Genomic DNA, 13,517 nt, shown 5'->3' on the forward strand with positions numbered 1-13,517 from the left:
CATGCGGGGGCCCCCGCCAGGCGTGACGCCAGCCCCGCTCTGTGACGTCACGCGACGGGCGGGCGGCGCCGCTCCTGCGGGGAGGGGGATCCCCCCCAACCCCCATTTCCCCCGTGTGACCCCCCCCCAACCAACGCCCCCGAGCCGCCCCGGTACGGGGTGGGGGCTTCGCTGGGTGCCGCCCCCCGCCCCGCCACGTCCCCGGGGGGGACAGGGACACGCCGGGGGGGAGGGGGGGGCACAGGGACACGCGGGGGGGACAGGGACGGGCGGAGGAGGGGGGTCGGCTCTGCCGCAGCGTCGGGGTGACCTTGTGCGGGGGGGTGGCGGGTGTCCCCCCGCGGGTTCCCCCCCCCCGGGGCGGGGCTCGGTGCCCCTCGGTGCCCCCCGCGGGGGCGGGGAGGGGCCGCCCCCGCCCCCGCCCAGCGCCGCCCGCAGCCGGGGCCGGGCCGCTCGGTGCGGGGCGGCCATAAATCACGGCGGGCAGAGCCCCCGCCCCGCCGCCGCCCCCGGGACCGGGCAGGGGGGGCCCAGCCCCGCCGCCGCCACCCCCGCCCCCAGCCCCTGCGGATGTGGCGGAGCGGCCCGGCCGCCCCGCACCGGCCCCGGCACCGGCCCCGGGGGGCCCCGCTCCGCCGAGCCCCGCACCCCGCCCCGCTTCCCGCCCGGCGCTGAGCCCCCGCCGCAGGTACGATCGCGTTCCGGGCACCGCGGAGGGGAGGAGGGCGATGAGGAGGATGCTGCCGCCGCCGGGGGGAGGGGGGACCCTCCGGGGAGCCCCTTCCTCGCCACTCTCGGGCGTGCGGGGGGTCCCTTGGCACCTGCAGCCCCCCCCCCCCCCGCCCAGGGAGCTGGTCGAGGGGGACGTGGCCCCGTCGCAACCCCGAAGGAGATGAAGAGAGGGGGCTTCCCCGCCGCCCGGTGGGTGCCGGGGGGGGTGGCCGTCACCCGCCGTCCCCCCGCACCTCGGGCGAGTGTCCTGACCTTGGCAGTGGGGCGGGGGCTGCGGCGGGGACGTGCTGGGTGGCTCTGCCCGCCTGCGGCCACCTCCAGGGACACACCGGTGTCCCCATGGTGCGAGAGGGGAGAAAGGGTGGCATTGGGTGGGGGGTGGCGGGGCGTCCCCATCCCGGTCCCACGCCGGCGGTGCCACCGTCCGGCTGCCACCCGTCACCCCGGTCCCCTTCGCGGGGAGCTCCCCATCCCCATCATGAGAAAAGTGACAGTCCCCACCATGGGGGGTGACAATCCCACGGCCTCGCGGGGCTGAGGCGTGGGGTGGCCAAGCCCAGGCTGTGCCATTGCGGGGCGTTTTGGGGACTAGAACGGTGTGAGCCCCCTCCCTGAGGTGCCAGCAGTGGGGACCACAAATCGTCCCCGATGTCCCTAGGCACTGCTGCAGGCGCTCGTTCCCTGCCCAGCATGGAGAAACCCTGCAGCCAGTGGACACCTCCCCTTCCCTGTGCCTTTGTCACCACCTCCTCCATCCAAGGTCCCCATGTGCCCCCATCCCCGCGATGCCGCCGCACCCAGGGTGGGGGGGGGACGCTGGGTGCCGGGGACCACCCCGCTGCTGTCCCCGCCTGCTCCAGCTGTGTCCCCAGGCAGGGGTGGCAGGGGCCGTGCTGCTGGCGGCACTGCTGTGGGGCTGCTCCCGGGGTGGCAGGGGGCTGGTGTCAGCCCTCTGCCAGGATCCCCACACGCCCGGGAAGGGGGAACCATGGCACCGGCCTCAGCTCTGGGACCGCAGCCATGTCCGCTCTTGGGGACACCTTTGGCAGCTGCCGTCAGCCCAGCTGCCGTGGGGTGACGGCTGCTGGAGGGCCACAGTGACAAGATGGAGCTACCAGCAGGATGTGACCCCCCCTCCCAAACCCGTCAGGCACCGGTGGGCTCCTGTGAGGAGTGGCTGTGGCAGTGCCAGCACCATCTGCAGTGGGACAAGCAGCGATGGCGGGTCCCACGGGCGCCCGTGTCCTGCCAGCAGCCGTGGGGACAATGACCCGCATCCTGCCAACCCACCCACGCTGCCCTGGCACTGGGGGCTCCGGGGACTGCCCCCCGTCGCGGCGGTGCCAGCCTGCCGCTGCCAATCGCCACGGCGGCGGAGACCGAGCCGTGCCTGCGGCGCTGGCACCGCTCCCACTCCCCGAGCTCCGGGGTCACCGTCCCCTGGCGATGGCACTGACATCCCTCCCCGCCGCCATCCCCGAGCCCACCGCGGCGCGGGAGCCTCCGCCCCGCGGTCCCTCCGTGCTATTCCTGGCGGGTTTGGGGCTGGAGGGGGGGATACACGACACCCCGGCAATGCCAGCAGCCTGGAGACCTGGCACCCCGCCGGCTGCACCGGGGTCACCCCGGGTCCCCCGGCCGTGAGGGCGGCCAAGGCGGCGTGGGGGGCCCAGGGGACCCCCGCCTGGCTGGTGGAGATGGAGGGGGGAGTTCCCCCGCGCCGGAGCTCCATCCCAGCGGCCCCCACCCGGACCGCGAAGCCCCTGGGCCCAGCCCCGGACTGGTTTGAACTGGTGTGGCGGGGGGGAAGCTGGGCTGGGGCTGGGCTGGCAGCGCCTGGCGCGGGCAGGAGAGGCCATGGGGGGAGAGCAGGCAGGGGCAGGCAGGAGCGGGCAGGGGCCTCGCGCGGGGGCCGCAGGTGCTGGGGCGTCCGGCCAAGCCACCGCAGGGCTTGTCCCCGTCCCCATCCCGGCGGGGCCCCCGCGGCGCCCCGTTTCCCGAGGCCGCGTGGTTTGGCAGCCGCCTGCTCGCCCGCCCGCGGCCGCGCTGGGAGCCCTGGCGTCAGCGGCTGGAGGCCCCTTTCCCACCCGTCCCGCCCGGGGGTGGCTGCGGTCCCCACCCGGCCCCGCCCGCACCGGGACCCCCCAACCTCCCAGCCCGGAGGACGTGAGGACAGGACCGTCGTGGTGGGACAAGCGGTGACGCCTTGCCTGGCCCCACTGCGGGACCACCGTCGCTGGGGGCTGCCAGCAGCCTGACCCCACTCCCTGGGCTGGGGGTCCTGCTGTGACAGCCCAGCTGTGGGGTCCAGCTCCTGTGTCTGTCTGTCCCCGAGCTGTGCCACCAGGCTGTGGGGTACATCGGGGTTGCTGGAGCCCGAGAACCCTGGTGGGGCTCAGGGTGGGGACACCCCACGGGCACATCCGCAACGGGGGCAGAGTGAGGACCCCCCACGGGGGAAGGGCCCCACTGTGGGCAGGCCCCAAGGCCGGGAAAGCTCAGTGAGTGTCCCTGTCCCAGGAGATGGGACGCCGAGATGGGGCAGCCTCCACAGCGGTGGGAGGAGGTGGATGCTCAGACGGGGACCCCCCCCCCCCACTGGAGAGGAGGGACCCGACTGTGGGGCTGACCCCACGGCCGGCTCAGGGTGACGAGATGCTGTGGGGCAGCTCCTCCCACCCTGGCAGCCTGGACAGGAACCCCCCCCCCGGGGCCGGCCCCTCGGCCAGCACAGGGGTGCAGGCGGGGGGTCCCCCGCCCCGCCGCCCGGGCCCCGTGCCCCCCGCGGCTCCTCCGCATTCCTCAGCGTCTGAGCCGGGCTGGACCCCCGCCAGCGCGGGGGGCCCCTCCGGCGGGGCAGGGCGGGGGACGGGCCCCCCGGGGCGGGGTGGGGATGGAGGGGGCCCCCCCGCTGCCACGTGTGCTGGGTGCGCCGTGCCCCCCGACACGGCCCCTCGGTCGCCCCCACCCTGCCCTGGGCGATGCGGGTGGCCGCGGGGGCACAGCCGGGGGACGGCATCGGCTCTGGCTCGGGCGCTCACTGCTGCACCGAGCTGCCCCGTTCTCAGCTGCCCGCCAGATGTGCGGCGGCCGAGCCACGAGGGTGGCATTGTGTTGTGCCGTTCCATGCCATTCCGTGCCACGCCGTGCGGCCGGCAGCCCCTGCTCGGGCCCGGCAGCGGCGGCGTTGGCCGGCGGGGAAGGGGCCCCGGAGGGGGAGGAAGCTCTGCCGCCTCCGGGGCTGGGGCCAGCGGGCTCGGCCGCTCGGGTCACCGCCGGGCTGGTGGCCGCCACCGCCCTCCTCTGCCGCTGGGAAAGGCCTCGCTGGGGCAGGCCCGCGGGGACCGACAGACGGGCGGATGGATGGATGAACGGATGGAGGGGGGGCGGAATGGGGACACCACAGCTCCAGCGCCGCGGGTGTCCGGGGGATTTGGCAATCCCCGGCAAGGTTTGGTCATGGGCCAAGGGGCTGTGCCCGCGACACGGAGAGGACGCGCTGGGGACACCGAAGGGCCGGGGGGGGGGGGCCCGGTGCCGTGCCCTGCCCTTTGCCCGCTGCGGGAGGGGGCCGCGGCAGGGTGGCCGGAAGGGACGGCACGGTCTCCGTGCCAGCACCGTGTCCTCCAGCCCGGAGCAGAGCGGGCACTGCCATGGGGCCGGGCCGAGGCGATGCTCTGGGTGGCACTGGCGCCCCCCAGCCCTGCGGTGACCCCTGGGTATCCCCCGCAGAGCCCACCCCGGCACCATGCATTCCCTGGAGGAGCCCCTGGACCTCAAGCTGAGCATCTCCAAGCTGCGAGCTGCCCGCGAGAAGCGGGGCCCCTCCGGCCCTCGACCCCGCGCTCCCCAGCGCCCGGACACCCCGCCGGCCGGGGATGGCCGAGGGGGCGGCCGGGGGGGTCGCCGGGCCGTGCCAGCCTCGCCGTCCCCCGGGCTCCTGGGACACTCCAGGCTGGTGGAGCCGCGGGATGGACGCTTCCCGGCCGCCGTGCCGGTGGTGGACCTCAGCCTCTCGCCCCGCTCCGGGGGGGAGTCTCCAGCTGGCAGTGCCTCTCTGTCCCCTGAGCGCCAGGGCAGCGGGGACCTGCCCGGTCCCCTCACCCCACACGTAAGTACGGCCGTGGGCCCCCGAGGTGTCCCCCGTGATGGGGACTGTGCCCGGACGGCGCTCCCGACCTCGGCAGCGTGCCCGGTGCTGCCGGTGTACACACAGCCCGGGGTCAATGTCCTGCCTGGTCCCCCTGGCCCCTGACCCCAGAGGTATCCCCGGGCTGGCTCCTGGGAGGTCTGTTTGGGGTGTCTCTGGGGGTGTCTCTGGGGTTTTGGGGTCCTTGAGGGGGGGGTTGCAGATCTAGGGGGCTTCTGGGAAGCATGGGGGGATCTCAGGGGAGGGATCCCTTGGGGGGGTCTCTGGGGGTCTCTTGGAGGTTCTGGGGTTCCTGGGAGGCTGGGATGAATCTCTGCAAGGGATTGGGTGGGGTCTCTGGGGGTGTCCATGCAGCTTGGCCCTGTCCCTCACCGCTCCTCCATCTGGACTCCTCCAGGATTTCCAGTCCCTGCGCTACATCGACGGCCTCCCCAGCTCCTTCCAGTTCTTCCTGCCGCTGGGGGCTGGGGGGGCCCTGCACCTGCCCCCCACTGCCTTCCTGCCCCCCAGCAAGGAGAAGCGGCTCCCCCCTGAGCTGCCCCTGCCCAAGCAGCTCGTCTGCCGCTGGTCCAAGGTCAGCAGGGAAGGCTGGGGGCTGTGGGGGGTTATGGTGGGGGCGTGTGGGAGCTTTGAGGGGATGGAGGTGGTGATGAGGGGCTGGGAGACCACGTGGGCATTGCAAGGATGCAGGGCATGCAAGGGAATTTTGGGGCTGGGGAGAGGACATGGAGCCTGAAGGCCATGTCAGAGCTCTTTGGGGCTGTGGGCAAGTTTTGGGGCTGGGAGGCCAAGCAGGCACAGTAGGGCTGGAAAGGTGGTGGTGGGGAGGTGGGTGCTGTGCAGAGATGCTGGGGGGTGATACGGGGCTGGGGGTCATGCAAAGGACCATTTCCATTTCCCCACATGCTGGTGCTGCTGCACACGGGGTGGGATGGGGGGGCAGGTGCTGGCCATGATGGGGGGGACTGGGCCCCCTGGTGCCCACCCTGCTGGGCTCCCTCACCCCCAGCCTCCTGCCCACAGTGCAACCAGTTCTTCGACCTCCTGCAAGACCTGGTGGACCACGTCAACGACTTCCACGTCAAACCCGAGAAGGACGCGGGGTACTGCTGCCACTGGGAGGGCTGTGCCCGCCATGGCAGGGGCTTCAATGCCAGGTGGGCATGGGGGGCTCCAGGGCATCTCTGGGGTCTCTGGGGGCCTGCTGTGGGGAGGCAGGAGCCCAGCACTGGGGATGTGTAGAGGAAGCCTCCATCTGCCCCTCCCTCTCATGCAGGGTGCGATGCCCTGGCGGGGCTGGATGACTCTCTCTGATGTCCCTGTTCTCCCACCCCACAGCCAAGGCATGGGGACAAGGACTTGGCCTGGAAGTCAGGGCTGACCCCTTCCCTAACATTCCCTCCCTGATGCTTCCACGGGCAGATGATGACAGGACAAAGACGAACAGTTTTAAACTAAAAGAGGAGCGATTTAGATGGGATACTGGGAGGAAATTGTTCCCTGTAAGGGTGGGCAGGCCCTGGCACAGGGTGCCCAGAGAAGCTGTGGCTGCCCCTGGGTCCCTGGCAGTGTCCAAGGCCAGCTTGGACAGGGCTTGGAGCAGCCTGGCATAGTGGGAAGTGTCCCTGCCTGTGGGAGGGGGTTTGAGTGATACAAGCTTTAAGGTCCTTTCCCAACCCATTCCGTGATTCTGTGATTGCCCCAATCCTGGCAGGTACAAGATGCTGATCCACATCCGGACGCACACCAACGAGAAGCCGCATCGCTGCCCCACCTGCAACAAGAGCTTCTCCCGCCTGGAGAACCTGAAAATCCACAACCGCTCGCACACAGGTCAGCGCAGCCCCCGCACTGCCCTCCCTGGGGCAGCGGGGGCCTCGGGGGGACACGGGGGACACGGCAGGGCCGGTGCCCCCCAGCAGACCCGGTGCTGTCCCACAGGTGAGAAGCCCTACATCTGCCCCTACGAAGGCTGCAACAAGCGTTACTCCAACTCCAGCGACCGCTTCAAGCACACCCGCACCCACTACGTGGAGAAGCCCTACTCCTGCAAGATGCCGGGCTGCCACAAGCGCTACACCGACCCCAGCTCCCTCCGCAAGCACATCAAAGCCCACGGCCATTTTGTGTCCCCCGAGCATCCGGAGATGCTCAAGGTCCACCCGCCTCCCAAAACGCCCCTGGGCTCGGCGGAGGTGCCCTACGTTAACGGGGCGCAGCTCGTCATCCCCAACCCCGCCGCCCTCTTCGCTCCGCCGGGGCTGCCGGCGCTGCCCATCCCTTTGGCACCGGCTCCGCTCGACCTCAGCGCCCTGGGCTGCGGGGCTGCGGGCGCCCTGCCCGCTCTGCCCGGCCCCGTCCTGCCCCTCAACGGCGGCCCCTTGAACTTGGCCAAGAGCCCGCTGCTGCCCTCGCCCTTCGCGGCGGGGCTGGGGCTGCCCGTCATGTCGCTGCTGGCCGGCGGGGCCAAGGCCGAGGGGGAGAAGGGCAGCGGGGCGGAGGGGCGGCCGCCCAAGGCGGGCAAGGGGCTGGAGAGCCGGAAGGAGAGGGGCGAAAGGACGGAGCCGGGGCGGCCGCGGGTGCCCCCCGAGAGCCTGGCACTGCTGCCGGGGGCCGTGCTCGACCTCTCGGCCGGCGTCAGCTCGGGGGGCAGCCCCGAGGCGCTGCCCCCCGGCTGGGTGCTCATCCCCCCCGGCTCCCTGCTGCTCAAGCCTGCCGCTGTCAACTGAGGGGCCCGACGATGCCCGGGGTCAGCCGCCGGGCCCGTGGGCAGATCCCGCTCCCTGGGGACCGGGGGCACGACCCCCCCTCTTCCCCCTGCGGCCCTGCGGGGCCTCGCTCGTGCTTTTTACCCGTCACGAAAGAAGAACGGACTCTTCTGAGAAAAGCAATAATCCCTCGGCGGCCGGAGCCGGCTGCGACCCCGTGTTGGGGGGCAGGTGGGGCACGGGGGGGGGGGGGGGGCTCCCCTGCCCCCTCCCCCCCCGGCCCTGGGCAGCCGGTTACGCCGCTATTTATTTCTCGACCAGCCCCCTGCTCCGACAGGGTCCCGCTTGGGCCCTACCGCTTCCGCTGACTCGGCGTCTCCCTGCCCGAGGCCTCGGTGCTGCTGTGGGGGGCTGCAGCCCCCAGGCTCCTGCCGCACGGACAGCGGGCTGACAGCCGGGCGACCAGCCGCTCCCGCGGCCCCGAGCTGTGCCCGGCCGTGCCGTCCCGCCCCGCACGGCCGGCACGGGCGCGGGCAGCGCCGCAGCCACGGCACCCCGTGCCGGGCCCAGCTGGCTGGGCACCCGCCGGCCCGGCGCCCGCCCGCGTCCTCCCCGTCTCCCTCCCCACGGCCGCGCCCGTCCCGCCGCCTCCCCGGCCCTCCCGTGACAAGGCACACGGCCGCGTGTGCTGCTCGCCGGGGCGCAGCCCCCCTCTAGCTACGTTCATACCTAACCACGCACCGCGAGCGCATGTGGGCGGCGCGGGCACGGCCGGCACCGGCTGCCGGGCACCCGCTCCTCGGGATGCGGCGGTGGGATGCTCCCGGGCGCGCCCCCGCCCGCGGGCGCGGCTCGGAGCCACCCCCGGGGGTCACGCGCGTCCCGCTCGCTCCGAGCCGTGGGGGGCTCCCCGGTCCCGGCCTTCCGTGCTGAAGGAGCCCCGCGTGCCCCGCAGGGAGCCGGTCTCCCTGCCCTCACCGGCGGCCGCCCGGCGCTGCCCTAGCCCAGCATGGCTGCGGGCCCTCGACCAGGCCGCCCCGGCCGGTGAAACGTCTCCTCGCTCCTCGTCGGTTTGTTGTTGCACATTCCAGGACATCAGTATTTTAACGGTCTCGAAGTGCCTTTCTATCGTAGTTTCTGGGTTGTTTTTATTTTCCTCCTGTTGGGCTCCATCGCTGTTAGCGTAGCGTGTAAGGACTGCACAAGTACGAGATAAGCTAACGACTGTAACACTATATTCGTCCAGGGGAGAGGAAGTTTATTAAGAAAACAATAAAGTGAAGTTGAAGTAAGTTCCTGTTTCAGTCCGTGGTCGTGGTGGCAGTGGCAAGGAGCCCGTGCTGGGGACAGAGGGGTGCAGGGGGGGACGGGTGTGACCTTGGGGGCACGGCTGGCCCTGCCTGACCCCCAGCCGTGTCCCCATGCTCCTGCTCAGGCGGCCCTGGCACCAGTGAAACCCTGCCAGCATCTGCAGGGAGAGCTGCAGGTGGGGACAGCCACAGCATGTCCCCTCAGAGTCCCTCACCCCAACCCAGCAGTCATCCACACTGGGAGAAGGCAATGGCACAGCACTGCCAGGGTATGGAGCCAGAGGTAGCCGTGCGCTCGATCCAAGAGCATCCAACCTCCCCACCAAAAATAGCTCCTGGAAGCCTCCCCCAGTGCCATTTGAGCCCTGGCAGCCTCAATGCCCTGGGGACACCCCTTCTTCCCCAGCTGCCTCCTTCTCCTGCTCCCCCGGGCAAACGCAGCCCCTCGAAGGGGCCGATCCCTCCAGGGCAGCGCCGGGCAGGCAGGTCCCCGCTCCCTCCCTGGGTGTGAAGCAGCCAGGCCAGGTGCTGGAGGACGCGGTGTTTATTGGCTACCTATAAGTTAAGGGTGAGGGGGCAGGGGTGGCAGGAGTCACGTCTCGGCTTTCCGCCCCTTCTCCTTGTCGCCCTTGGCCTGGATGCGCAGCTCCTCGTCCAGCCGCTCCTTGGCTCTCACCACCTGCGGGAGTGACACGGGTGACACACAGGGATGGGGTGACCCCTCCCCTCCCTGCCTCATCCATGGGTAGATCCAGGCTCTGCCTGTCCCAAAACCCAGGCGGGGGAAGGTGCAGCCCCTGCTCTGCTCCTCCTGGTGCTCACCTTGGACTGCAGGTAAAAGGAGCCTCCCACTGATTTGTCGTTCACCTTGAACAAGTGGTCGTAGTTCTGCCGAGAGAAGCTCCGGGTCAGAGTCACCTCCACCCTTGCCATTCCCGCTCCCAAACCCTGGCAGCCTCCCACTCTCCAGAGAATTGCTGAAGAATGATCCTGGGAACGTGGCTGGCTCTGCCTGACACCCCTTGGGAGTCCCCATGTTCCCAGCTGGGCACCTCCAGAGATCCCACATCTCCTCCCTGAGCAGCCCCGCTGGGCAGATGCAGAGGCAAAGCCTGGAGGGCTGCTCCAGCTGGGGCAGGGAATTCCCAAACTGTGATTAACTGAGCCCAAGACACCACGGCGTACCAGCTGCCACCTCCATGCACAGCAGCACCCTTGGAGAGGCCAGGCCCTGCCAGCACCCTCCCTGGCTCCAAGGAAGACTCTACCTTCTGGATCTCCTCAGGGTTGAGGCTGGAGACATTCAGGATCTGCTGAGCTTCCTGGAGGCTGATCCCGATGATCCTGGAGGCAGCAGCAGACTGGGGTCTCTCGGCGCGTCCTCGTGCATCAGCTGCAGCCTGGCTCGCTGGGGACACCAGGGCCTCAGTCCCCCGTGCCACCCCTGCCACCCCAGCCCCCAGGCAGAAAAGCCTGTGCACTTTGAGGTGCTCAGACCCCAGTGTCCCCTCTGCCCCCATCCAGCCACCCCTGGGGCCATCTGGACGCTGTCCCAATGCCAGGGAGGTGGCGGGCACCAGGCAGGCACCATTTACTACAGGCAAGGCACATCCCAGTGATTATCCCACTCTGCCCTTTGCGATGCCAGGATTTCTGGGAACCTGGCAGCGTTGCCAGGGCCAGAATGGAGCCCTGTGACAACCTGGCAGTGTCCCCTGCAGGCACGGCCGGGGAACGGGGAGCATTGGGGTGCCCAGGGAAGGGTGGGGATGTGAAGCAGTGCCCAGCAGGACAGCGTGGGCACACGGAGCAGCATCCCAGCTCCTACCTGCAAACTCCTGGCGCAGCGCCCGCATGAAGGCCCGTCCCACCACCTGGGCCCCCACCAGAATGATCTGTGCCAGGTACTTGGCCTGCGGGGACACTCTGCTGTCACAGCCACCACGGCTCCTTTGCCCTGTCACCTCCCCACGGGCCCCGCACAACCCCGGCTCTGTCACCACTCCCCATCCCCCGGGGGTCTGCTCTGAGCGCATCTGACTTCTGTCATGGCCGTACCTGGCCCTGTCCCCACTTCTCTGTCCCTGTCCCCCCACCCAGGCCCTGTGACACCCTTCCCAGACCCCGTCCCCTCGCCTGGCCCTCTCCCCCCTCCCGTCTGTCCCGTCTCCATGCCTTGTCCCCTCTCCGCTGGTCCTGTGACCCTCTCTCCTGTCCCTTCTCCCCTTCCACTGGCCCTGTCCTCCCTCCTCTGCCCCTGTCACTCCTCCCCATGACTTCTTCCCCCTTCCCTGGTCCTGTGACCCCTTCCCCCGCCCCTGTCCCCTCTCCACTGGCCCTAGCCCTCCCGGAACCAGACGCTTCGCACATTCCCGAGCTCGCTGCCCCTCCCCGGGCTCGGTCCAGCCCCAGCTCTGCTCCCCCGTCCCGATGTCCCCCCGCCCCGTCCCCTCTCACCATGTCCCCGCCGCCGCTTCCGCCCCGGCGGTCACGTGGCCGGGGGTGCGGGTCACGGCGGACACCGAGACGGCGGCGGCGCGGGCGGAGCGTCCCTCTGCAGGCACGGCGCCCTCTGGCGGTCTCCCTGCGCGGGAGGCCCGGCCGGTGGCCGGCGGGTGGGGCGCGACTTCCCCGGCCCTGGTCGCCGTGTCCCCCCGGTCCCTGTGCCCCCCATCCCCGGTCCCTGTGTTATCCAGGTGCCGGTCCCGGTAACCTCCCAGTCCCTGTACCACCCCGGTACCCGTCCTGTTTCCCCTCGGTGCCGGTCCCTGTGTCCCCCCGGTCCCCGTGTTACCCCGGTCCCTGTGTCCCCCTCGGTCCCTGTGCTGTCCAAAGTTTCCGTGTCCCCCGGTGTCGGTCCCTGTGTCCACCTGGGTCCGGTCCTTGCATACCCCCCGCCCCAGTCCTCATGTCCCCCTCGGTTACCGTGTCCCCCCGCTGTCGGTCCCTGCGTCACCCCGCTCCCCGTATCCCCCTGGAGCCGCTCCCTGTGTCGCCCCCGGTCCACTTGCCCCCTTGTTCCCTGTGTCTCCCCCATGCCCGTGTCCCCCCCGCGGTGTCCCAGGATCACGGCAGGACACGGTGCTGGTGCAGCGGCTTTAATAGCGGGTCCTGCCCGCGGCGGGCCCTGCGCCTCCTCCACCTCTTTCTCCTCCTCCTCCTCCTGCTCGCCCCGCCGTGGCGGCGGGTGCGGGGTCCCGGGGGCTCCTGGGGGTGCCGGGTCCAGCCTAGTCCTGCGGGAGGCCGGGGGGTGAGGAGGGCGGCAGGGCGGGTGTGACCCACCCGGGAGTCGTGCGTCCCCTCCCGCACTCACCCACTCGTCCTCGTCCACGCCCTCGAAGGAGTCCTGCGGCAGCGGGTCGTCCCTGTTGCCCAGGCGGGCCACCATGGCATTGAGGAGCTGTAGGGAGAGGCCGGGCAGAGCCGTGGGGCGTGGGGCATCACCCCCGGCCCTGCCGCAGGGCGGTCATCCCAGAACCCACCTCCTCCTTCTTCTGCTCGTCAGTCTTCTCCTCCAGGTACACGGAGGCAGGGACGAACTTCCGAGCCGGAGCCTCTTTCGGGGCCTCACTCACTGTGAGAGCGGGAGGGCTTTACCCCATTGCCTGAAGCCCCCCAGAGCCATCCCTGAGGGCCGGGGGTCCTCGCCCAGCCCCTGCACCCACCTGGCACCATGTCTGCGGGGCGCAGGCTGGCACGGCGCTGCTGCCCGTCCTGCCCGCCCAGCCAGGCTCCTGCCCCCAGGGCCGGCTCCCACCACACGCGGGTTGGCGGGTAGAGATCGTCCTGGAAATACTCCTTCTGCGGGGGCAAGGGGTGCTCAGGGGGGTGCCCTGCCTCCCGTCCCGCTCCCAAAACACGGCCAGCTTCCCCCTGCCGCCTACCTTGACGCGTGGCACGTGGAAAGCCACGGGTTCCAGGGTGCTCTGCCCCAGGCGCAGTGCCCGGGCAAACTCCACCTCCCGCACCTCGCACACCGTTTTGGGCAGGAAGACGAAGCCCTGGTGGGGTGGGGGCGTGAGTGGGGTCTGGCAGCACGGGTAGGTGGCTCAGGGACAGGCAGCATATCCCCCCTTTACCTTGTGGGGTTCATTGGAGGTGAAGCTGTTGCATTCAAGGAAATAGGGCGGCTCGGGTGTCACTTCGTAGAGGAAGACTCTGGTGTCACCCTGGGGATGGAGCGAGATGGAGGCTGTCAGGGGACAGGGAGGGTCCCTCCACACTGTGGGGTGCTGTAGGCAGGGAGCTCCACAGTTTTTTGGGAGGGCAAGCCTTTACCTTGCCGGTGAGGAAGACAACACTGGTATCCTCATCGTAAAAGGGCAGGAGGGTGGAAGGGGCCACGTCCAGACCAAGGACAGACAAAGGTCCTTCAGGCAGGGCCTGTGCCCGGTACAGGAGGATCCTCCTCTCGCTGCGGCTGTGGGGAGGTGACAGTGAGAGCAAGCGGTGTGCTCAGGGACCCCTGCCCTGGTATGTGTCCCCCTCTTTACCTGTCAAAGCCGGACACCAGGAGGTAGTCACCACCACAAACCCAAACCAGGCGCGCTCCGCGTCCCCCCTCGGGGCCTGGGCCCTCCTACATGGGGTGAAGGTCACTCTGCCTGCTCCGAGAGA

At 70.6% G+C, this 13,517-nt stretch overlaps 3 protein-coding genes across 5 annotated transcripts in view; 1 reads left to right on the top strand and 2 right to left on the bottom strand.

The window, feature by feature from the left end:
* Positions 1–447: 447 nt before the first annotated feature.
* GLIS2 (GLIS family zinc finger 2) lies at positions 448–8,716 on the top strand. Its single transcript, XM_066198461.1, has 6 exons — positions 448–688; positions 4,465–4,843; positions 5,280–5,456; positions 5,906–6,039; positions 6,597–6,715; positions 6,824–8,716. The coding sequence occupies exons 2-6, from the start codon at positions 4,481–4,483 to the stop codon at positions 7,609–7,611; spliced, it is 1,581 nt and encodes a 526-aa protein (XP_066054558.1). The 5' UTR covers positions 448–688; positions 4,465–4,480; the 3' UTR covers positions 7,612–8,716.
* Positions 8,717–8,831: 115 nt separating this feature from the next.
* Positions 8,832–11,591, bottom strand: PAM16 (presequence translocase associated motor 16). Of its 2 annotated transcripts, none has more exons than XM_066198463.1 (5): positions 10,729–10,988; positions 10,169–10,308; positions 9,723–9,788; positions 9,456–9,579; positions 8,832–8,930 (listed from the first exon to the last, which is right to left on the bottom strand). In XM_066198463.1, the coding sequence occupies exons 1-4, from the start codon at positions 10,934–10,936 to the stop codon at positions 9,493–9,495; spliced, it is 501 nt and encodes a 166-aa protein (XP_066054560.1). In that variant the 5' UTR covers positions 10,937–10,988; the 3' UTR covers positions 8,832–8,930; positions 9,456–9,492. The 2 variants fall into 2 exon arrangements, with proteins under 2 accessions (XP_066054560.1, XP_066054561.1); XM_066198464.1 differs by lacking the exon at positions 8,832–8,930 and adding an exon at positions 11,358–11,591 and having other exon boundaries at positions 9,430–9,579; positions 10,729–10,813.
* A 304-nt stretch (positions 11,592–11,895) lies between these two features.
* CORO7 (coronin 7) overlaps positions 11,896–13,517 on the bottom strand; it is a 35,012-nt gene continuing 33,390 nt past the window's right edge. The window contains exons 21-28 of one of the 2 annotated variants that reach the window (XM_066198458.1): positions 13,394–13,479; positions 13,179–13,320; positions 12,980–13,069; positions 12,785–12,901; positions 12,566–12,701; positions 12,383–12,474; positions 12,214–12,300; positions 11,896–12,133 (exon numbers count right to left, since the gene is read on the bottom strand). In XM_066198458.1, the coding sequence (XP_066054555.1) occupies positions 12,128–12,133; positions 12,214–12,300; positions 12,383–12,474; positions 12,566–12,701; positions 12,785–12,901; positions 12,980–13,069; positions 13,179–13,320; positions 13,394–13,479 (756 nt within the window). In that variant the 3' untranslated portion in view covers positions 11,896–12,127. The remainder of the gene's footprint in view (positions 12,134–12,213; positions 12,301–12,382; positions 12,475–12,565; positions 12,702–12,784; positions 12,902–12,979; positions 13,070–13,178; positions 13,321–13,393; positions 13,480–13,517) is intronic. The other variant, XM_066198459.1, reaches the window with a different exon arrangement.

The sequence above is a fragment of the Chamaea fasciata genome, unplaced genomic scaffold (assembly GCF_029207755.1).
Source record: "Chamaea fasciata isolate MVZ Bird 193981 ecotype frontalis unplaced genomic scaffold, bChaFas1.0.hap1 SCAF_16, whole genome shotgun sequence".
NCBI lineage: Eukaryota > Metazoa > Chordata > Aves > Passeriformes > Sylviidae > Chamaea > Chamaea fasciata.

What these genes read in the sequence shown, in the direction of transcription:
- GLIS2 (XM_066198461.1), top strand. Translation starts at nt 4,481, where the DNA reads ATGCATTCCCTGGAGGAGCCCCTGGACCTCAAGCTGAGCATCTCCAAG. An exon ending in CCGGTCCCCTCACCCCACAC is followed by an intron (nt 4,844 to 5,279) that starts GTAAGTACGGCC and finishes GGACTCCTCCAG; the next exon opens with GATTTCCAGTCCCTGCGCTA. An exon ending in CCACAACCGCTCGCACACAG is followed by an intron (nt 6,716 to 6,823) that starts GTCAGCGCAGCC and finishes GCTGTCCCACAG; the next exon opens with GTGAGAAGCCCTACATCTGC.
- PAM16 (XM_066198463.1), bottom strand. Translation starts at nt 10,936, where the DNA reads ATGCGCTCAGAGCAGACCCCCGGGGGATGGGGAGTGGTGACAGAGCCG. An exon ending in GCTGCGCCAGGAGTTTGCAG is followed by an intron (nt 10,309 to 10,728) that starts GTAGGAGCTGGG and finishes TGGTGTCCCCAG; the next exon opens with CGAGCCAGGCTGCAGCTGAT. An exon ending in CCTTTTACCTGCAGTCCAAG is followed by an intron (nt 9,580 to 9,722) that starts GTGAGCACCAGG and finishes TCACTCCCGCAG; the next exon opens with GTGGTGAGAGCCAAGGAGCG.